Source organism: Sebastes umbrosus, chromosome 11 (genome assembly GCF_015220745.1).
Source record: "Sebastes umbrosus isolate fSebUmb1 chromosome 11, fSebUmb1.pri, whole genome shotgun sequence".
Taxonomy (NCBI): Eukaryota; Metazoa; Chordata; class Actinopteri; order Perciformes; family Sebastidae; genus Sebastes; species Sebastes umbrosus.
This window is the reverse complement of record NC_051279.1, coordinates 27,391,117-27,414,696: the sequence shown is the minus strand read 5'-3', so window position 1 is coordinate 27,414,696 and position 23,580 is coordinate 27,391,117. Positions and strand designations below refer to the sequence as shown.

Genomic DNA, 23,580 nt, shown 5'->3' with positions numbered 1-23,580 from the left:
AGCCACTAATTTCTTTGACACAGTAACGCAACTTGCAATTTTTAGGTTGTAGCGGGCTCAGTTTTAAAGCTAGAGTGAAGATACTGGTATCAGATGAAACCTAAGGAATCCATTGGTACCAACCATGTCATACTAACTTATCGTGAAGGAGGATAAATAACGCTCCAAACTTGCGCTAAATTTTGTTGAGGAAAAACTGTCATGGCCATTTTCAAAGGAGACCCTTGACCTCTGACCTCAAGATATGTGAATGAAAATGGGTTCTATGGTTACCCAGGAGCCTCCCAATTACAGACATGCCCACTTTATGATAATCACATGCAGTTTGGAGCAAGTCATAGTCAAGTCAGCACACTGACACACAACAGCTGTCAGTGTGTCAGTGTGCTGACATACTGACATACTAACAGCTGTTGTTGCCTGTTTGGTTTGAGTTTGCCATGTGATGATTTGTGCATATATTTTATGCTAAATGCAGTGCCTATGAGGGTTTCTGGACAATATTTGCCATTGTTCTGTGTTGTTAATTGATTTCCAATGATAAATATATACATACATTTGCATAAAGCAATTATATTTGCCCACTCCCATTTTAATAAGAGTATTAAATACTTGACAAATCTCCCTTTAAGGTACATTTTGAACAGATAAAAAATGTGTGATTAATTTGCAATTAATCACGATTAACTAGGAACAATCATGCGATTAATCGCAATTAGATATTTTATTCGATTGACAGCCTTAGTTTATTCTTAGAAAGTTAACTTCCTTCACCCGTTTTAATATACTGTGTGTATACTCTTGAAATTAGAAAAAATTATAAGATTTGACTGTTGTTGTCTTGTTAATATTCTTTGTCATACCTTAACTAACATTTAACAGTTTGTTAAATACAGGAAGATAATCATTTTCTTGTGTACATCAGAAAATTGCAACCAGCAGTTTAATTCTGAATTTGTAATTTGCTGCAATAGTTTATAGTGTTCAAGTCTTTGTATCTCATTGTCTTCACTCATAAAACGACATTACCACTTCTTCTGCATGGAGGGGCAGCATTTCCCTGTATCAGCTATCAATGTTCCACTGTCATCCTCAGGCCAAGTGGTGGTGCCAGAAGAGCTGCGGTTCCCTCACACCTGCTGTGTAGGCATCGCTTCACAGACCTCCCTCAGTCTCTTCAACCCCTCTGAGAGATGGCAGCAAGTGTCAATCACTGTCACCGGCCTGGCCATCGATGGAGAGAAGGTGAGCAGAAAGCACAGAGTGGTGACAAAGTCTATACCGTGTCAAAGCGCATAGGCTAAACGTATCTTCAAAAGAAGTTATTATAAAATATCTGGCTAAACCAGCTGTCAACACTCATTAACTTGTCTTCTGTCTTCGATGACATTCCCTACAGGTGGATAGCTTGCCGTACCAGTGGCTTATAGTGAAGAACAAGACGATCATTGCCCCCAAGAGTACAGAGGAGCAGAAGGTGTTGTTCATCCCTCCACAGGCTGGTGTCTACCAGTGCGTCTTCAGTGTTTGCTCCTGGCCTGCATCCGCGGAGACGGAGGTTGCTGCCAGGGCCAGCATCTTTGCTAAAAGGGTGGTGCTGGTTGCCATAGCAGAGAATCCTGCACTAGAGGTAGGGCTGGGACAGTGCACTTATCTCCCGATTCAATACTATCACGATACTTTTACTATTTTACGATACTATTGCGATTCTACAAGTATTGTAATTCGATATTATAATTTATTGCGATGTTTGTTAACTTTTTTAACACTAGACCATGGGGAAGAGTTTAATCATACACTTCTAGGTACTTTTTCTTTGGAAAAATATCTAAATTAATACAGTAAAAATGTTTGATTTTGTATCTGTATGTAGTCAGAAATGTCGTGAAGTGAAATATATCAGTCATTGTCAGCAATTATTAGATATTTTTCCAGCAACCAGAATAAGACATTTCCCTCACAAATTTGTGGTATTTTCTTTTTAATTTATAAGGGACATATAATGTTTTATACTTCTGGTGAATATAATCCAATCAATCTTATTTCCATATATGTATTTTGTATATACAGTTCACTTTGTTAACAGCTTATTTTGAAAACCGGCCGTAGTCACACGTGTATACCTTCTCTAACTTCTCCGAGGTGGTCTCTAGCTCTCGCGTCAGCTCCGTTCTCTTTATACATCCATGGTCAGCTCCATCGGGGCCGTTTGAATGCATTTAACATAAATGTCAGTATATCCTTCTACCTCAGCATAAACTCAAACGAAGCAAATATATATCGAATCTGGCATTAAAAGTAGATTTCAAAATCATAAGAAACAAAGCAAAGTCGAGATTCATGTACAGACGTGGTGTTTTGAGATAATGTAGTGAAGTTGCTTATTCCCACATTAACTGAATGACCCATATAAATATGAAATTTAAATATGTTGCATAGTATGTAAGACAGAACCTCAAATTCATTTTGCTTCTCAGGTTGAAGTAAACAAATCTGGCTGTCTGGATTTTGGAGACCTTCCAGGAGGCAGTGCCAAATCCCTTCCTCTCAAACTGTTCAACAGGACTCATGCTACAGTGCCCATCCGTCTGGTCATCAGCGCAGTGAGTCAACAGTACATTTCTATATATTCTTAAACCACTTACAAACACACACACACACACACACACACACATACTGATCCACAACCGTGATACAGTGACCTCCAGTGGCAGCTATGTGGTTTCTACATGTTACAACTAGTAATAGTTCAAAATGTACCAGAATAGTATTAAATTTAACCTAGGTCATGGGTTGGGTTTTGTCTTGAATATTGTTGTTTTGTTGCTGTCGCTTTTGTTGTTCTGGTCATTGTTGGTAAAGATTATAATGTGATTATGTACGGAAATATAGCCTAAAAGTTCAGTGATTTGAGTGGACTCCAGGAAGAATAGCTGGGCTTCAGACACAGCTAATGGAGATCCGCATAAAGGATAAAAAGATAAAACTGTGAAAGGCTGAAACACAGGTGCACATTTGAATGCAGCTTCTGAGGGCTAAGCATCATGTGAATTACAATACTACTACTACTACCTTAAAGATTAAACCTCATCTAAGCTAATGTTAGAGCAAAAGCTAAAGAGATTTATTTGTGTTTTGACATTACGGAGAGTAAATAAGTACAAACTAAATATCTTTGAGTGGTCTCTTGCTATAATGGCAATGTTTAAGTGAACATTAAAAGTTATCTCAACACTGGATGCAATTGGTCTTGAATCCAGCATGAATCTGGTCTTTATGTTTCTTAACTTTGAGGGTGTTATAGGTCGGGATGCACCGATACCGATACCTGATCGGATATCAGGCCGATACTGACTCAAATAGCTGGATCGGATATCGGTGACAATAGGACTAATCTATTCAATTCAATTCTATGTTCATATACTTTATACATTATATACTGTAAATTTATTACCTGTTTAAGTTTTGACCAATTTGTTGCTGCATTAAGACCGTTTACACCTGAATTGTTATTCCTGTTAATTTTGAAGGTTTTTTTTGCCAAGTTGTTGGTTTACTAAATTTATGTTATATTTTCTATGTATTTATTTGTTACATTTTGTTTAACAAAGTTAGGAAAGCAATGTTTATGTCAGGCATGATGTTGCCTTACACATAAAAGAATGATCCCAGTCACTTCCACTCATCAAGGCATACAGCTTATTAATTATGCACTGGTATTGGATCCGTACTCGGTATCGGTCGATACCCGAAGCCCAGGTGTCGTTATCAGTATCGGGATTGGAAAAAGACGGATCCGTGCATCCCTAGTTCTAGGGAGGAAATGAAAAACTTTTTCACAACTCATCCTTGCACGGCAGTGAGCATAATAAATAGTATCCGAGTGGTTCTCATTTTACACCTCATTTCTCCAGAATGCTACAGCATGGCGATGCTTCACCTTTTCCAAGCACCCTGTTACCCTTACATCTGAGGCAACGCAGCAGGCTGGACACTCTCCCTCGGTGATGAATCACGTGATGCATGCCAGCTACGGAGAGGTTAGAATCATTACAACCTTATTATTATTATTATTATTATTATTATTTCATGCTGCATGTTTTTGTTTCATGTTTTAGTTTGTTGAAGTAGTTGTGGTATTTAACAAATGAATCACGGTGTTTTTGATTAATTTCTGAAAGAGAGGCAGAAATATGCGTAACCCAGTTTCACAGTTTCAGTTCTCTATCTCACATATTAAGCACTGTGAAACAGGTTTTATCAGTTGCATGATGAATTGTACCTTTTGTTGTCAGAATCCACAGGGCTTCATGGTCTGGGTTCACTTCAAGGCCCCCCAGAAGTACACCGTTTCTTCAGGTAATTAATCTGAATTGAATACTTAAATAACACTTGATGGTTTTAACTGTTGACATCGTTCATGCTAAAGGCATTGGGATGTGTTAACTATTTATATATTTATAATATTTATTTATAATAATCCAGTGTTTCCTGTGGATCAAGAGGTTTGTTGTAGGGGCAATTTCCAGGGGGAAATCAGTATTAGTATTTTTAAAATGCAGTTTAAAAAGTAATTTTTCATGAGAACTGAAAAAATGCAGACATTGTTTTAAATATATGTATTTATTTATTATCATTTACTACGGCTTTCACTTGATTAAAATGTTTCATTGCATGATTGTCCATGATTAATCCCAATTAGTCGTATATTTTTATTTGTTCAAAATGTACCTTAAAGGGAGATTTGTCAAGTAATTAATACTCTTATCAACATGGGAGTGGGCAAATGTGCTTGCTTTACGCAAATGTATGTATATATTTACCATTATAAAAAAATTAACAACACAAAACAATGACAAAGTTTGTTCAGAAACCCTCACAGGTACTGCATTTAGCATAAGAAAATATGCTCAAATCATAACCCCCAACTCTTTGTGGTTGTGCATGTCAGGAGAGCTTGGTCCGGCTGATGACTACAGTGCTCGGGTGGACATTGAAGTGGACTCTCCCGGTCCTAGTCATGTGATCAGTAGTATTCCCCTCAGGGCCAGGTCTGGAACTGCAAGGGTCCACGCTCCTAAAGACCTGCAGGTAGTCAAACTGTCATACAGCTTTTTTCAATCTGATAGTGTATCTCTGCACAACACTACATTGATTTAAAGAAGTGAGATGGTCTTGGCCATAGAAAGGGGGCATCTTGTAATTGTAAAATGATGAGTCATGCAAATGTACAAAAGGTTAATTCTGAATTCTTCAAAGCCAACCATGGTGAGTTATATGAGCAGTTTACAGAACCACAGGCAGATGAAGAATGAGTCGTGAATTTGCAGACCACTTAAACACTTGGTCATTTTTTATTTGTTTTTGAAGGTTAACCTCATGGGATGCAGAACTCCAGTTATATTTGACACAAAGTTTGACGTAAAACAACCTTTTTATCATCATGTTTCATTCCTTGTTCAACTTTTCTTGGCCTCAGAAGAGTTGGCAGTCAAGTGCTGTTTGTGCTACTTTTGTCTAGACTGTCAGCCTGTCTGCTCCACTGGGTATATCTAGTCAACAGACGCTGCCATTAAAGAATGCAGGAAACATTGACGTGCAGCTGAGACTCAAGGTAATTCTGACCTTTACTTTTCTTATTAGATCTGGGATTTGGGTAAGCCTCTGTGACATTTTGGGACCAGACTGCGGCACTTACAGTGGGGATTTTTTTTGATATTTTGCTCCTGTTTTTCTTGCTATCTCCATTGTATTTCTTCTCCATCTCCCAACTTTCAACCCACTGTTCTTTTGCTGTCTCATCCATTGGCCCCCTTCTTTTCACTTATATTCGCTCTCATCGTCTCTCTTTCATTCCTGTTTATAGGTCAGTGATGCTGAGGACAGTTTCTCTGTGACACCTGATGAACTGTCGCTGAGAATGGGAGAGGAGCAAGGCATCATTGTCTCCTTCAAAGCACAGGGCAGCAGGAAATATCGAGAAAGGTATACAAGCATGTAAATGAATTGGCAGCACGTGAAAAATGAAAAATGTATTGCTTTTGCAGTAACCAACAGTACAGAAGTCTTGTAAATGAGAAGTAAGATTATTAGAGAAACCTAGTCAACACCACTAGATTTTAGCTGAAGGAACTTGAAATGTAGGCCGTCTAAGAAAAGCTGAACCCTTGACGTCATCACCCTAAAAAAATTTACAAATCCCTCAATTCGAAGTGTATTAAATGAGTTACTCTTTTTTTTTTTTTTGTTAATAAATCAACTTTCTTAATGAATAGAACTCGTGCGTTTCGTCAACATGAATAAAGTGATGACATCTTGATGGATTTGCCATGCTAATGCAGATACATAAAGACTTAATTGATTGACTATATTAGCATTGGAGCCGAAATATATTTTTGTTAATGTGGTTAAATAAATCCAATTTATGATGTTGTTAGATTGCTGCTAGACCGCCCTTTTATTACAGGTGCGTGCCTCCCTTTGTGTGCGTCAAGCGGGAGAGCAAATAGGTTTTTGACCGCGGTTAAAATGTTGTTTTTGAAAGGCTAAAAGTTGTTTCGTTAGATTTTGCTACTAAGTAGCAAAAAAAAATCTTTTTAAATAATTTTCTATTCCATAGAATTTTCTCTTTTATTATTTTTTTTTCTATCAATTTACTTTTTTAAATTACTTTATTTTATTACTATTTTTTAAATTGTATTTATTTTTTTCTACATTTGCCATAAGATGACCTTTGCCATGTCTGCAAAAAAAAAAAATCGTTTTATATACAGACTTTTGTATAAATTATCTAGTAAGTGTGTTATTATAATTTTAGTTATACATGAGCAAATCAAATTTTGACAACCTCAGAGCAGACAAATCCTGGCGCACCCCCTGTGATCTTTGGCGCCCCCCTTGGGGGGGCCTGGACCCCAGGTTGGGAACCACTGACTGGCTGTCATCACCACTACATCAATCCAATTCTACCAAAAATAGCACCATCTCATACCACTTATACACATAAAATATGCCAGCCCTGGTGTGGTGATTACAGTAACCAGGTTACTGCAGTATTTGCAAACACGTACTCCTTTTTACATCCTTGTTTTTTATTTCCCAATAAAATGTTTTTTTGTGTGCGTGTATCTAAATGTAGTTATTGTTTTGGCATTAAGTGATATCCATTGTTGCCTTTTCCATTAAACAGACATTCTGATTTAATTCACTTTGTATGCTTGAATGAGCTGTTCATAAGCATCAGTCATTTACTTGAATATCCCAGAACAGTTCAGTGGACGTCTCAACTCACTAATTGGGATTGACTCGGTTGTGCTTGTTGTGTTACAGCCTGCTCACCATCTTGGTGCTGCCATCAGGTCCTCAGTATGAGGTAACCCTGAAAGGAGACGTTGTCCCAGAGGACTCTGGGAAACCTGCCGTTCCCTCTGCCGCCGTCTTTGATCCTGGTGTTGCCAACAATGTTCCACCAATCCTCTCTAATAAACAGTTCGTAGCCTGGGGAGGGGTCACGCTGGGACGAGCTGTGTAAGCAACTTTTCACTCCTCCATTCATTTCAGTATTACACAAAAAATACTTTTCTAGTTATCAATTATTCATTGGAAAGTAATCAATAAAAAACTGGAGGCCCAGTGGTCCACCTTATTCTATTAAGGGTTGTATAATGTTATTCATGAGAAGGGACAGAGGGTGTCTACAGGGAGTGTTGTTTCTCAGAAGCTATTTCAACATAATGCACAATTTATTTATACTCATTGAAGGGAGGTAAAGTACAGACAGCAGTAAGAAGGCTAAATTCCCCGTAGGATGGATGCATTCTTTAAAGGTTTAACTGGATCCAGGTAGACTCGGCCGTCAAATGAGGACATTTAAATAAGTACTCTTAGTCTCAAATCAAAGTTTGTCAAAGATATCATGTTTGATGCAGAACTCCTGCACACTAACTTTTATCACATAACTAACAGCTGCCATTGTTTTTCAGCCAACAGAAGCTGGTTCTGAGGAACAACTCGTCCAACACCACGCAGCAGCTACGGCTGCTTATTCGTGGTCAAGACCAGGACTGTTTTCAGGTAGGTTGTAATATTTGCACATTTGAAAGCTGAACATCTCATCTCTATTCTTCCTTGTTCAGAGTTTCCTCAAATCATGTTTTTTTGTTTTGACATCCTGCTAGGAAGCACCTGCAGAGTTCATTTCCATAGTGTCTTGTGTTTGTTATAGGGCTGTCAAGCGATTCAAATATTTAATCACTATTAATCACATGATTGTCCAAAGTTAATCACGTTTAATCACACATTTTTTATCAGTTCAAAATGTACCTTAAAGGGAGATTTGTCAAGTGTTTAATACTCTTATCAGCATGGGAGTTGGCAAGTGTGATTGCTTTAGTCAAATGTATGTATGTATTTATTATTGGAAATAAATTAACTACACAAAACAATGACAAATATTGTCCAGAAACCCTCACAGTTACTGCATTTAGCATAAAAAATATGCTCAAATCATAACATGGCAAACTGCAGCCCAACAGGCAACAACAGCTGTCAGTGTGCTGACTTGACTATGACGTGATTATCATAAAGTGGGCATGTCTGTAAAGGGGAGACTCGTGGGTACCCATAGAACCCATTTTCATTCACATATCTTGAGGTCAGAGGTCACATTATTATTGCGTTAACTTTGACAGCCCTTGTTTGTTAATCAGCGATCCACTGTAAATGTTTGTGACCAAAGGTGGTTTTATTTATTCTGAATTTTCTTTGTACAACCAATTGAACAGCACAGATACATGTAGCTAAAACCAGATAGAAAAAAGGCCTAAGATTACTGCATTGATATGGCATTAAAGGAATACTCCACTGATTTAGCATTGCACTCCTATAACATTGTTGGACTCATGACAGACAATTAAAAATAGATAATTCAGCAGGACCATAGATATTGTCTCAAACCTGGTGCCGACATTACATGAAATGCAACCCGACCACTGGCAGACTCAGTTGTTTCATGCTAGTAGCGGAAACAGAAATGCTATAAAACCATAATAGATCATCTGACTGATTGCTTAAGGAAGTGTCTGCACTGTTCAGATGTGAAGTATATAAACTTGTTTCTCCCTCAGCTCCAGAGTATGTTCAGTCCTGAAGAGCGTCTGACCAGACATGGGGAGCTGTCCATTCGTCCCAGAGAGGACGTGACCGTCCACCTGCTCTTTGCTCCCACCAGGGTGGCTTGCATGTTGGCCAAGCTGGAGATCAAACAGTCTGGAGTCCGGCCTTCACAGCCAGGGATCAAATTCACTGTAAGGATGTTATCGCTGCGGTCCTGCCTGCCTTGATCTCTGGCTTCTTTCTCTGTAGTCATCTATCACTTTGCATTTCTCTCACTTAACCTCTGTACATTCTCACTCTCTTTTCCTGCATCATTTTCTTCACCGTTTCTTTGCCATGTTTTATTAATTTCTATAGAGAGACTTGGGCTACAGTTTCATTTGGTTCCTATATTTCCCATCTTCAGATTCCACTGTCGGGCTACGGCGGGACGAGCAACATCATCCTGGAGGACCAGAGAAAACAGGCAGACGGCTATGTGGCAACGCTGAACGACATCGCTGTCGGTCGCGTCAGCAAAGTGTGTCTGTGCGTGAGGAACACTGGCTCCAGAGCAGCTTTCATCAAAGCCGTGGCCTTCTCTGATGTGCAGACACGATCAGTTATGGAGCCCTCTGTCATCAGCCTCGCCCCGTCACAGTTTGTACTTAAGGAAAGGACGCAGGAGGTAGGAGAGTTGATGCAGCTGATATGAACCACTCTAGTTCAGGAAAGAAACAATTCTTCAAGTGCTACACAAGACACTAAAATGAATGATTATAATAATAGAATAATTGAATGTGAATAAAGTATGCCCTTGATGAGGTAAAATATATATCTTATTCTTGCTGCTTGTTTTGCATATGCTGGAATATGACCTTGTTGGTAATAATATTTGTGTGTGTTTTCAGGTAATCACTGTGCTAATGAAGTCCACCCAGAGAGAACAGTCCCTGTGTCAGACGGCCAATGCACTGCTGGCTACTATCTGTCTGTTTTGTGGAGATGAGGTCTCCAGGCAGCAGTATAGGAGGTGAGACTTTCCTGTTGGCATATATGGGAATTAGTAGTGGATAGCTGTCCTAAAAAGTTGAATACATTGCGCTGATGTGGTGACAATTGTATCAATGTCACTTTGCTTCAGCATGGAAGTACTGTTAGTACGGTTCTTAGCAGTAATGGCATTCACACCAAGCGCAAAGCGAACTTTTCATGCGCCGCGATTATACAAAGTAAATGCAAAGAGGCGAATAGACGGAAATTAGCGTTGGTGACGCTAACACGCGAACTGCGCATCATTCACCTATTTGCGAGAGTTGGTATTTTTCAACTGGAGCGAGAAATTAGCGTGACATTTTGTTGCGAAAGCCTAACAGCATTGAGATTCTCCTCCTGTCGTCACTGACATCCTGACGTTGTTGAATCAGAGATGGAGGACAAGCTTTTTGTGGCCGCTTGCAGGGACCCAGAGCTCTACGATAGTACCTCATCGTTGTACAGAGACTGGACCAAACTATATGTATAAATGTATGTGTATAAACCACAGACTGTCTATGGTATAAACAACAACGCTGTTGCTGTATTTATGTCTAGATGACTTGTGTTGATGGAGCAGCTGCATAGCCTGGCACTGATCGATCAAAACTCCATTCAGAAAACAAGCAATTTAAAAGTTGTTTTCTTGTCGTCTTGCGGACAGACCTGACAAAGCATGAATTCAGACTTTTTACCAATCTGCATCATTATTTAGTTATTTCGGCATCATTAGATCCGTTTATTGTAATTAAATCACAGCACAATAATAACGTAATTAAATCTCACAAATTAATTTGTAGGTTCATACTGCAGAAGCGATGTGTGGCTTGCTAGACAAAGTCTATGTGAATGCAGCTCGGTGAAATTCACAGAGCGCCGCTGGGTGATGTTATGAACCCAGACACGACAGCGTTTGGTTTTCGCAGAGGAACTGAAACTGTTGACATTTGTCAGACCAGCAATTCCTTTTTTTTCCTTATTTCCACAATAACATAAAAAAAATGTAGTATTGTCTATGGTCAGCTTTGTTATACACAAAGCAATATTTGTTTGATACTCCTCCTGCCTACAGATGATTTGTATGCAGGGTTATAGATTCAAATAAACACATACATTGTTCCTGAATAGATCCAATTCCAGATGGTTCCGCTTTTGTCAGAAAGATGTTTTATTTTCCCCTACAGTGTGTTTGTGTGTTTTGTCTTTTTCAGATTGCTTCAGAGCAAACCAGAGGCGGTGCGGAAGGCTCTGTCTGAAAACAGTCTGCTGAAAAACATCAACTTCAATGAGAAATTCCTGGGAGAAGAAAATGTGACAGAGAGTAAGATGTCATTATAATGCTAGTCAAAGATAAAAAAAAAAAAAGAGTCTGAAAACCTGTTCAAAACGACCTTTCAGAGGATTACAATTATAATGTTTTCACATCTCAGTTTGCTATTCTATTGCTGATAAATTGATGAATGGTGATTTGTACATTGTAGTCAGTTCATCGAAGCTTCTATAACTTATGCTCTTTACACACTGAGGTTATTATAAAGGTACAGAGAAAAGACTAGAAATAACAGATTAAATTTTAAAGGTTGTTGGAATACATGAAAATAAAATATTGGTTGCTCTCACTAATGATTTACCGTTTCTGTAGACTACGACCTGCCCCAACGGCCCAATGAAGCTCACATTTTCTATGGAAACATGAGTAAGGTGGTGGTGTCGTTGCTGGGGAGTATAAAGAGCACAGAGCAGAAAGACCACACTGAGCTGCTGCTGCCCTCTGCTAGACACGGTTCAGAGACAGACAGGTACAGTCAGACTTATTTCTAACATACTCTAATATACTACGAAACATTAAACACAAACACAATGTACATTTTAATGTTGATGTGTAATTCCCAGTGGTTTGGCAAATGGCAATGTGTCTCTGGACGTGCTACCAGTGAAAGGTCCCCAAGGTCCAGCCCTGAGGGTAGCAGAGCCCTCCTTAAAGGTACCATATGCCCTCTTTAATGGACTTTAATGGTTTCTTGTGTTGAGTGATGAGATGCTGTTCCTACTGGATGAGATGAAAACATTGGTTTCACTGCATTTGACATTTAAAAAAAGAGTCCTTTTTTTCCCCCCTCAGGCCTCAGAGCCATTACACAGGCAGCCTGAGTCCTGGACCATCCACCCAGAACAACTTGTCCTTGCAGCTCCCACCATCAGTGAGTAGAATCTAGATTGCAAAAGCATGTTATGTGGGATTGTATCACCTCACTTCGATTTGAATCCCACCACAGATTTTGAGTATGGTTGTTGAAGCAATCACCTCCAAACCTTAGGTGAAAGACTCCTGAATGGCATCTGATTTGTAGCAGCACAAATTTGCTTTTGTCAATGCTGTTTTGTTTTTTTGTTTGTAGATGGTGCAGCCACCACCAGTCAGGTTCAGATTCGGAACAATACATCCAGAGAGCTGAGCTTTGATTTGTCGTGGCCCGCTCACTGCCTCACCATCACCCCTCAGCATGGAGTCATCGAGCCTCAGTAAGAATACACTTGGTTGTTGGGTAAAATACTGTAGATGGTAAAGTTACGGCTTTTGGGTTAGATTTAGACCCTGTGGTGTTTACTGGATGTCTTTTCGCTCATCTCTTGTTTTATTTGCATTTACCACAGTGTGTAGGTGATTATACCATACAGTTAAATGTTGAGGTATATGTATGTAACCCTGGCAGTGCAGCCCTTTACAACTATTGTCATCATAGCTTCACGAAATGAACAATTACAGGAAGGAGGTCCAATCCTAATGTGATCCTAATCCTATGTGACTGTGTGTACCAGTGGAGGCTGGTGACTCAAAAAATTGGGGAGGACAGGAGGAAAACCAACCCAAGGCGTCGTGTTATTTTACACTAGTTGGCTGCTTATCTCTACTTTCTTTCTTTATAAAAACAAAAGAACATAATTCACATTCAGTATAACAATAACAAAAGAGCCACGGGTATAACACACTAAATAGAAATATAACATAATATAATATAATATGTCTTAATAGCCTTATAGTCAAATTTAGAAAGTGGTTTCACATATTGCTCAACATCTTTCAAGAAAACAACAAAAAAGGTATTTATTGTTAAATTCCTATTAATAAATTAAAGATTAAAATAAAATGTATTATAAGAATTTTTTTTTTTTGAAGAAGAAACCAAACCCCACATTTTCCCATAATGATGTATTTAGAGATATAATCAATGACAAATCTGTAAAGGTCTTTTTTAACTGCTGCATGTTGTGATTGACAGGATAATATTTATGAACCATTTTGAAGGACACTTCCTTAACCTTTTTCACTATTAGGTATTTATGAGGTAGAATCCAGACCTTATTCCAAAAGCCTATAGATCATTTACAAATCAATTCCAATATGCTATGATGACATATCAATATCTCTTTGAAACAGGGCGGGTGTGGCTTTATTATTATTATTTTGGGGATGTAGTGAGAAACATATTCTTCCTACTGGGGAGTAAGCTGGGTCGGGCTTATCTCTACTTTCTTATTAAGCAGTAAAACAACGACTTACAAGGTTTCTAATAAACAATCACTGCAGTCTCTGCATGGGGACGCACCTCGTGTTATAAAATAGAGGAGCAACCTCCTCTGCCTCTATGGACCAACCCCCACTGGTGTGTATATACGATTTTAATTATTCCACTTGTGTCCTATTTCTTTCTTATTGCTAAACAAGGTGCCACCTACAGATTTTGATCAGCCCCAACCCTTCACTAGCAACTAAATCCACCCTGCTGCCATGGAGTGGGCAGATTTATGTCCAGTGTGACAGTCAACAGAAGGTATGAAACACTTTACAAACCTCAAGTCAATCATGAATCGTGTGTTGTGCTGTGAGAACTTAACAAGAGCTAAAAGTGCGTGCATTGTGACTCCTGGTTCAGTTTATTAAGGTCCAGATTCGTGGGGACCTGGCTCTGGATGTGTCCGCTGCCCCGGCAGACACCACTCTGTCAGCCCTACCTCCTCAGGCTGCCACCCCAGTGCTGCCTGTGGCCAGGCTCACTGCCAGGCCGTCATTACCGCCGCAGACACCACAGGCACCTCAAGCCCTGTTGGAGATCAGCAACAAGACCATCATGTTCCCCACCACTCCCTCAGGGGAAACATCAGGTACAGACGTCTCTCTGTTCACCCACATTTGGGCTTTACAATAGAGCAGTGCATTGTGGTCAAGTCTGAGCAGCCTTAAAACAATGATCTAGAAGCCTGAAGCTTTGTTTATACTGGCATGCGACACCGTGGCGCGGGCCTCCATAGATTGCGTGCGCTACAAGCATGCACAAAGGCGTTTATGCTTAGCGTGTTATTCGTTGCAGTATGAAACTGAAACGCCAGAGGGCGTCCAAACAAAATATTCTGTGGATAAGCAAGAAGTCAGAGAAAAAATAAACTGTACTGTAAATATATGTTATGTGAGCTGTAGTGACCAAAATAAATTCTGAATCCAAATTGAATGAATTCAAGGTCATATACAGGTGTTTTTATTTGAATTTTTTTTTTTATTATTCACCTGAATTCTTTAACACATTTAGATATAAATATAACAAGCTTTGTAAATTACCCAAAAATATGTTTTTTTTATTTAATCTAACTATTTGGTAGTACCCCCACGGCCCACTAGATGGCGCTCTGAGGCCCATCAACTGGTTGAGAACAGCTGCTCTCTGCAGCATACTGTGTGTGTATTCCTGTGGGAGACTTAAACTCTCTGTTGCTCTTCTACTTCAGAGGCCCAGCTGGAGGTGCTGAATGGGGAAGTGGAAGTGAGGTGGTACCTGTCATCATTTGCTCCTCCATATGTCAAGGTGCTTTTTTCTCGCAGTTTTATTATCATCTCTTTCTTCTGTCAACACTTTCATTCTGTTAACTGTTTTTCTTTTTATTATCCCTCCTCAGGAATCAAATGCTTCTATTTGTTTTTCTAGTTTATTTCCAAGTGTAGCTAAATTCTTCTCTTTTGTCTCATGACTCACTTTGGTAATGAGTTTATTTTGTAGGCTCACAATCCAGATGTTTTTGATATAATCTTGACGTTTTGTCTCGTTACGGGCCATTGAGTGATAGCAGGTTTAAGCTGTGGTCCCTTCTCTCTCCTCAGGGGGTTGACAACACCGGAGATGTTTACCGGGCCACTTACACTGCTTTCAGGTGCTCCAGGGTCTCCGGCACGCTGGGAACCCATGAGAAGATGCAGGTAGGCACTCACATCCAACTAGGAGATTTAGAGCAAGTTGTTGTAAAGGGATGGGATGGGACAAGATTTACTGCATATGATGTGGGTTATTGGGGAAACAGTCTTGTGATACTGGCCATTTTTAGCTGAGAAGGACCAACAATAACCCATGCTCCACTGATTAGGTTATGCCGGGCACACACTACACGAGAATCGAGACGATTTTGGGCCCGTTTCTTCCCTCCCGACAATCGCCAGCAAATCTTTCTTTGCCTACTTTTATATTCTAGGCCACTTTACAAGTCTTTAAGTACTCCTGAAATTATAATAGATAGATTATTATAGAGGTTAGCCTCTGAGAACATATTTGAGTATAACATGCATTTCTATGGTAAAATCAGTTTCCTCTAATGTTTTTCTTCCTCTCCCAGGTGCCTGTTACTTTCCTGCCCAGGGACAGAGGGGACTATGCCCAGTTTTGGGACTTGGAGTGCCACCCTGTGTCTGAGCCCCAGCAGAAAACCAGAATCCGCTTCCAGCTCTGTGGCACTGTGAGGACTCATTTACTAGTTTTATGGGATTCAAACACCATACTTCATAGAGAAACATGCTTCTGTAGTAAAGGAGATACACTGGAAAACGACAAGGTTCATTTTTTTGTGTTAGAGATTTAATTTAGCTCAAAATACAGTTACTATCAAAACCATTTTTTTTTTTTATTTACTTGAGGCTCCATCTGTTTTTATGTTGAGGTCTTTTGCTCACATTTCATAACTGATTAGCTTAGGAGTCACTATAATTCTGAGTTGTGTTATAGTATCATCACTGTTTTCTTCTTTACTCTCCTTAACCATGCTTTATCTAAACCTTAATGAAGTCATACTTCTTTCCCAAGTAGAAAAATATCCAAATCTACAGTACATTAGACCAAATTTGTATCTTCCATCTTTATCATACTGTCTACAACAAACAATGATATTTATTCACTGCTTAACTTGTTTCACTCTCAAACCAAACAGGGCTCCAGATATGCAACCAAAAATCGGTGAAGTGTGACTAAATATTTTCATTGGTCGCACCGGTGCGCCTGACATTTAGCAGGTCTGTCCGTTACGTTACCGCTAATTTCTTCTCTACTCCAGTGATCCCCAAACAGCTGATCTCCTCGTAGCGCATTTCTCTGTCACTTGTCCACACACTCGCTACGCACTGATTACATTACGCTACTCTTATACCAATGTAATATGTAAACATGTGGATACGGTACTATAGGTAGACTGTAAAATCACTGTCGACACGTCTGAAATCAGCAGGACCAGAGCTAGTTAACGGGACATCCCATTGATAATTATAACGTTATCATGATGAGTTCAAATGTAATCTTGTAAAAAGTATTTTTTTGCGAGAAAAAAAACAGTTGTTTGAAGGAGATGTTTTCACCGCAATATAAAATAGATAGTAGATATATTTTTTTACTGTTGTTTTTTACTGTGGTATATAATTGAGAATCATGGAATTTAACTGGTATTTGTATCGACTACTAAATTTCAGGTATCGTGCCATCCCTAGTGTAGGCCTATGGGAACTGACAAAATGCTTAAAATGTATTATTGTCGCGCAATAATACAAATTTAATAATTTGGCGCGCTGCACCTAAATGAAGAAGTTGGGCACACCAGTGCAACCAATGTAAAGAGTTATTCTGGAGCCCTGCCAAACCATGTGTACATGACCAATTGCTCGCTTTGGAAAACACTCACTTTAAAGCCTTAGAAGGTGTCATTACCTTAATCAATTCTAAAAACCAGCATGTGTGGTACTGTGGTACCTTGACTACGGCTTTGTAGTGTTAGTGACAGAATTAACAAATGAGAAAAGTGGGTTGTGGGATGGTAAGAAGAGCCACCCTGCTGAGATGGGCCTGCAGGCTTCGCGTTTGCACTACTTTAATGTGAAGTGTTATGACAGACCCAGTTAACTTAAGAGCATACATACACAGCAAGTGGGATGTCAGATAGATGGCTCCACATAAGTAGGTTAAGTGGCTGCGATGGTAGGGCTTTTGTTGTTGCCGTATTTCTTAGATGCAGTGTTAAAGTGGAGTGCCAGATTCTGCAGTGGTGTTAAATGCTAATCTGTGACTCCACTTTCCTTTGATTTAGATATGTACCTGGCGGTCTGAATATGTGTGATGTGTTTCACGTTTAGTTTTTATCATGTCTGAATATGATTAGTAGTGATGCGTCTCACAATCAGTAAGTTGTTCATGATATACTTGAAAGATGTTAGAGGGTATTTCCTCTCAGTTGTGTGTCACTAAGCAGCTAGTTTTGAAGTAGGGTGGAGATGGCAGTGGTGTGTTTTTTTTTTGCATCCTAAGTTTTGTCTGTGTGTCTAAAGGGAGTAAAGCCCGGACCAGTGGAAGCACCACAGGAAGGAGACTGCTCTCTGGTGAAGACAGAGGCCTCAGTCAAGACCAGGAAGAGAGCTGATGCCTCAGCAGGCAAGACCAGGTGAGACCTGGGAAAACTAAGACTAAATAAGCATATGACTATGATTTGCCACAAACTCATGTGATTAAAGGGGAGACTTCTGGGTACCCATAGAACCCATTTTCATTCACATATCTTGAGGTCAGAGGTCAAGGGACCCCTTTTGAAAAGGGCCATGACAGTTTTTCCTCGCCAAAATGTAGCTTAAGTTTGGAGCGTTATTTATCCTCCTTTAAAACTGAGCCCGCTACAACCTAAAAATCGCAAGTTGCGTTAAAGAAATTGGTGTTGTTAAAACAAATTTGCGTTAAGAACTTATTATCGTGTTAACTTTGACAGCCTAAAGAATAACAGTGCACCGGCTATGAACTGCAACATCCGTCATTGCCCCTCTATTTTTTTCCTTTGTTTCCTATCATCTCCCTGCTGGGTGAGGCATAACAAAGCCCCAAAATAAAAAAAGCTCAATTTGTCAGACTCTCATAATACATGAAAGAAATGGATGGTTATAGAATTTGTTGGATATTGGTAAGCTCAGTCTTCATGTGGGGAAAAGAGTCCAGCATCCAGTACATCAATATGACGGATATATTTGTCATTATTTTAAATCGACATTCTTTAAAGAAATATACTGTAATTACAGAGTTTAATTAACTGCAGGTTATGTTTTTAGAGTAGGTGCTGAGATGATGGTTATGCTTTTTGTTTAAACACACACAATTTGTAATTGTCAGTCAGGAGGAGGCTGTGCGGAGGGGCGTGTATTCTCCACAGGATCTCTACACCTTCCCAGACACACGGCCGGGTGAATCCAGCACTCTGAAGGTCAACATCCGCAACAACTCGTCAGACACACATGAGGTGAGGAATGCTTTATTCTCATGAAGACATGGGAAGGAAAAATATTTACTTCCTCACTTAACTGCAGCAAGAAACTGAAATACGGTATGTACATATGCAGCACTGTCTATTGCAGATAAAGATAAGCTGTCAGAGTCAAAGCAAGGGGATCTTTAAAAGATGCTTTTAAAAGAAGTCTTTTTTTAGTTTCAGGGCGTTTTCATATTAGTCACGTTGATTCGTACCGTGCCGGAGTGTGATTGACCCCCCCCCCCACCCCCTCTCCATTCCCCCGCCACTCAGCTTTCACATTAGTAAAGTTGTTCCGTATGCAAGTACACTTGTGTCATCACCCACATGTATTTGTTTATGTTGAGATCAGCCGTTGTAGTGGCGGGGCATTGTAAAAACACTTAATTCAAACTTGACAGAAACAAAATAAAACTCTCCAATACTGTTGTCGTTAGACTTTCCAACAATCACCAACTCTGGTTTGGTCGAAATAAACACTTAATTCGCCTAGTTTGGATATGAAAATATGCTCACATTGTGTATACTGTTATTCCATATTGCTAATACAAATTGCATGACTGTCTTGATTTATTTGTACTGAGTGATACATGTAATAATCCCTAACAATTGTCATTGTGCTTTGCATGGATTTGATATTTGATGTGTGGCTTCTCTAATTGACTTGCAGTTGAAATTTGTAAAGCCTACGGAGCCCTTCCACATCAAGCATTCCAAATATTCCCTGAGGTGAGTCCAATGATCATTATCCCTGACAGAAACTCTCTTGATAGTAGCTGGGTGACACACTGGGAATCAGAGGTTTAGAACAAATCTTTTATAATTAGTGCCCTCCTCTGTTTTTACTTGTTACTGCGCTTCCATTTTAGGGTTTTCATGGTCTGCTGTTAGAGATGGTTCTACATAGGATTTCTGCACACCACTCCATGCCACAATATTTTTATTGACTGCGTTTCGATCCTACTTGGATCTTTGTCAGGTCAAATTGTTTGAAAAAGTGGAAACCACGCCCATATTTATGCATAAAGCACACCAATAGGCCAACAAGCTCCATGATGGCAGGTGTAGTTCATCCAAAACACCAGCGTGATAAAAACACCCACAAACAATTCACAATTTGATAAAGTGCATAAAAACAGTAATACAAAAGCCATATTTCTAAATATCATACTTCTAAATATTAGGGCTGGGATGATACACCTATCTCATGATTCAATACTATCACGGTACTTGGGTGCTGATTAGATATGTATTGCTATTCTATATTACGATTTATTTTAACACTAGACCATGGGAAAAAGTTGAATCATACACTTCTAGGGACTTTTACTTTGGAAAATATCTAAATTAATACAGTAAAAATGTTTAATTTTTATCATGTATGTAGTCAAGAGATGTCCTGAAGTCAAATATATCAGTTATTGTCAGGAATTATTACATTACGTTAAGATAGAGGAGAAAGGAAAGAAGAAATATTTAATACAATCATTGGATTTAAAACACTAAAAAATTTGTATGTTGTACGTTTTGTATAACATTTTTTCATTTTTACAAGTATTTGTGTCAGAATATATAAATATAACTGTATATATAGGAAGAGCCATCAGAGTACAACCACCACCATTATTTGCAGGCGTAACCTTTTTTCTTTACTGATGCTGTTCTGATAGCCTCGCACCTACGTGATGTGCGTATAATGAATCTCCTTCTGCTTTGATTTCTCTCATGCAATGAAGTAGCTAGGTATTAATGTTTAGTCAGGAATAGTTAAAAGACATGAGACATGCTCTGTGATGTAACGTAGAGCCTGTGTAATGTTGTTTTCCCAATGCGACTGCTCACTGTGGGAGGTCCTGTGAGATGTTGGGACCTGGAGGATGATGTTACTATATACGGTACACACTTGAGGCCTCGAAGAGTACTGATGTTTTTGCCTAACTGAGGCCTTGGGGATGGGTTGCCTGGCCACAGGTATCAGCTGTGCTGTGCTCTGTTGATGTGGGACTGTGTTCAGAATGGGCACAACATGTGTTTTTGTATTGTTGAAATATGAAAAACAATGCAAGAGCGGTATGGGGAAAAAAATACATATTGAACTTAGAAAAATAAAGCATTGTCAGACGTACCGTTAGTATGTCGTGACTTGTCTTATCTCCAATCTTGCCATGTGTTGCCACAACCTGAACCTGACCCCGCCCTGCAGTAGGTGTGTTGTGACCCCAGCATGTTGTGGCTCTTGTCATGTACTCTCATTTCAACCACATCCACGATGAACATAACGTACCCCTGCTCCCCCATTTATTGTCTATTTATTATACTGTAATATTTTGTGTTCACATGGATTCAAATTGAACATTTTCCTTTTTGAATACAGTGATTTTTAAAGTTATTTTTGCCATAGTCTAGCATGTCATGATTCATGAAGTGCAGTCCTAAGTACTTGATTTTATTTTTATGTGAAAATTAGGGCTGTCAATCGATTAAAAATATTTATCGCAAATTAATTTCACATTTTTTATCAGTTCAAAATGTACCTTAAAGGGAGATTTGTCAAGTATTTAATACTCCTATCAACATGGGAGTGGGCAAACATGCTTGCTTTATGCAAATGTATGTCTATATTTATTATTGGAAATCAATTAACAACACAAAACAATGACAAATATGGTCCAGAAACCCTCACAGGTACTGCATTTAGCATAAAAGATATGCTCAAATCATAACATGGCAAACTGCAGCCCAACAGGCAACAACAGCTGTCAGTGTGTCAGTGTGCTGACTTGACTATAACTTGCCCGAAACTGCATGTGATTATCATAAAGTGGGCATGTCTGTAAAGGGGAGACTCGTGGGTACCCATAGAACCCATTTTCATTCACATATCTGGAGGTCAGAGGTCAAGGCACCCCTTTGAAAATGTCCATGCCAGTATTTCCTCGCCAAAATTTAGCACAAGTTTGGAGTGTTATTTAACTTCCTTGACGTGACAAGCTAGTATGACATGGTTGGTACCAATGGATTTGTTAGGTTTTCTAGTTTACTTTGACAGCCCTAGTGAAAATGCATGTACATTTGTGCTGGTGTGCGTGTTATGTATTCATGCTTCACATTTCAAATTGAAATAATTGTCTCTTATCTGTCTATTATCTATCTATTAACTGTCGTTCTTCTCTCCCACCTCTTAGAGCGCAGCACTATCTGAAGCTACCCGTCCAGTTCAAGCCCAGTACTGCAGGCAGACACGCTGGCTTGCTGCTCATCCAGTCAGAAACAAGTGGAAGTCTTGTTATTCAGCTGACCGGTGAGGCATCGCCTTGAATCTACCATCCTACGCCACCTCCTCATGCTGGCTGGCTGGCTGGCTTTGGGTGGATGCTCTTCCCTGTACTATTCATCGTGGGACAGACGAGAGGAACAGAGAGGAAAAGGCAAATGGATCAAACCACAGACTTGAGTCCTTCCTCATCATCATATTTGGAGAGATATAGCTCTAGAGATATATTTAGTTGCTGATTAAACGGAGACTCTACCGCCAACTCAGTCCCGTCTGCCTCTGGAGGTGGCACAGGTGTCCTCAGCCGAACCCGTGAAAAATGATTGTGCCTGTTTGCGCCTCGAGCTGAATGATTTGGTCTGACTGGCTCACAATTAGTCTGACATTTCACAGCGCTAATGATTTTTGTCACTTCACTCTAGATCTGGTATTTCCCTTATCCCTGAGTCATGTCACAAGGCGGCATTGTTGTTGCCACGGCGTCTGTCAGACAGCACCGGTTGGGATTACTTTGAGTTGGCCACACAGGAATGCCTTTGTGTCTTGTTTGGTAACATGGCTGTGGGGATTTTTGTTTTGTTTTTGAAAAGCCAAACCATGTCTTTTTTTGCCATGTTACATAGTGAAAATCAGAAAAAAGGAACTGGGCATATTTTTGTCTCGAACCTGATTAAGTCATAAGTAGGGCTGACCCGAATGCTTCGAAGCTTCGACCGTTGCCATGGCATTCAACCTCCAAATCACTATTCGAATTCTTCGTTTTTCTGAGTATGTAATATTAAATCCCAAAATAGCCTATGAAATAAGGAATAATCCTACAACATTATTCATAATTCATATTCAACATAAAGATCTGACGGTGAGGACATTTTCCCACCGGTTGATAAGTTCATGACACCAGTGTTACCGGACATTTTACAAGGAAATGTGACGCTAAATAAATGTTGCGCCCTTACTTTGATCTTTAACGTTGGGTGGCTGTGTGTCTGGCCTCTCCGGTCCAGCTTTCGCTGCGGGGCCGCAGGTTTCCACCTGGCACCAGTGCGCCATGCACACCGGCTGTGACCGCTCCGTCCTCCTTGCGGGGATTGCCTCATTAACGTGATGGTTCCCTCATAGCATTGGGTTTAAATCTGAAACATTGCCAAATAGGCGCGTTTGCTTCGACACCAAATCCTCCGCCATCTCTCAGTCTGTCAACTCTCTCTCGTCCCGTGTGTGAGAAATATGACACCTGCTACTCTGTGCTGAGACTCCGTACGGAGCAGAGGCATTCACTTTCAGTTTGTAGCGTCCATCGTCCGACTATGTATTGATAACACACTGTTGATACGCCAAAATAAAAAGCAAAAAAAAGCAAAACAACGGTGGGTACGTAATGTAATCGGTGTATGCACGACCACCGTGTAACACCGGTAATACTGACTACCGCGACAAATCTAATTGGAATGTTTCGTTTTTAAATTTTTTTATATATAATAGGATGTAATAATAATGTATAAATCCCCAAAATAGCCCATGAAATAAGGAATAATCCCACAACATTATTCATATTCTACATTAATTATTATTAGTTACTCTCAGACGGA

The 23,580-nt window shown here is 39.6% G+C and overlaps 1 protein-coding gene across 2 annotated transcripts in view; it reads left to right on the top strand.

Moving 5' to 3' along the window:
• cep192 (centrosomal protein 192) overlaps positions 1 to 23,064 on the top strand; it is a 37,896-nt gene extending 14,832 nt beyond the window's left edge. Inside the window, exons 26-52 of one of the 2 annotated variants that reach the window (XM_037783519.1) lie at positions 1,097 to 1,245; positions 1,400 to 1,630; positions 2,478 to 2,603; positions 3,915 to 4,040; positions 4,296 to 4,359; positions 4,952 to 5,091; positions 5,522 to 5,614; positions 5,867 to 5,985; positions 7,330 to 7,527; positions 7,983 to 8,073; positions 9,126 to 9,305; positions 9,521 to 9,781; positions 10,005 to 10,126; positions 11,340 to 11,449; positions 11,771 to 11,927; positions 12,022 to 12,112; positions 12,251 to 12,329; positions 12,528 to 12,651; positions 13,856 to 13,961; positions 14,064 to 14,292; positions 14,911 to 14,987; positions 15,281 to 15,376; positions 15,787 to 15,906; positions 17,756 to 17,868; positions 18,582 to 18,708; positions 19,388 to 19,446; positions 21,903 to 23,064. In XM_037783519.1, the coding sequence (XP_037639447.1) occupies positions 1,097 to 1,245; positions 1,400 to 1,630; positions 2,478 to 2,603; positions 3,915 to 4,040; positions 4,296 to 4,359; positions 4,952 to 5,091; positions 5,522 to 5,614; positions 5,867 to 5,985; positions 7,330 to 7,527; positions 7,983 to 8,073; positions 9,126 to 9,305; positions 9,521 to 9,781; positions 10,005 to 10,126; positions 11,340 to 11,449; positions 11,771 to 11,927; positions 12,022 to 12,112; positions 12,251 to 12,329; positions 12,528 to 12,651; positions 13,856 to 13,961; positions 14,064 to 14,292; positions 14,911 to 14,987; positions 15,281 to 15,376; positions 15,787 to 15,906; positions 17,756 to 17,868; positions 18,582 to 18,708; positions 19,388 to 19,446; positions 21,903 to 22,035 (3,521 nt within the window). In that variant the 3' untranslated portion in view covers positions 22,036 to 23,064. The remainder of the gene's footprint in view (positions 1 to 1,096; positions 1,246 to 1,399; positions 1,631 to 2,477; positions 2,604 to 3,914; positions 4,041 to 4,295; positions 4,360 to 4,951; positions 5,092 to 5,521; positions 5,615 to 5,866; positions 5,986 to 7,329; positions 7,528 to 7,982; positions 8,074 to 9,125; positions 9,306 to 9,520; positions 9,782 to 10,004; positions 10,127 to 11,339; positions 11,450 to 11,770; positions 11,928 to 12,021; positions 12,113 to 12,250; positions 12,330 to 12,527; positions 12,652 to 13,855; positions 13,962 to 14,063; positions 14,293 to 14,910; positions 14,988 to 15,280; positions 15,377 to 15,786; positions 15,907 to 17,755; positions 17,869 to 18,581; positions 18,709 to 19,387; positions 19,447 to 21,902) is intronic. The other variant, XM_037783520.1, reaches the window with a different exon arrangement.
• The last annotated feature ends 516 nt before the right edge of the window (positions 23,065 to 23,580 follow it).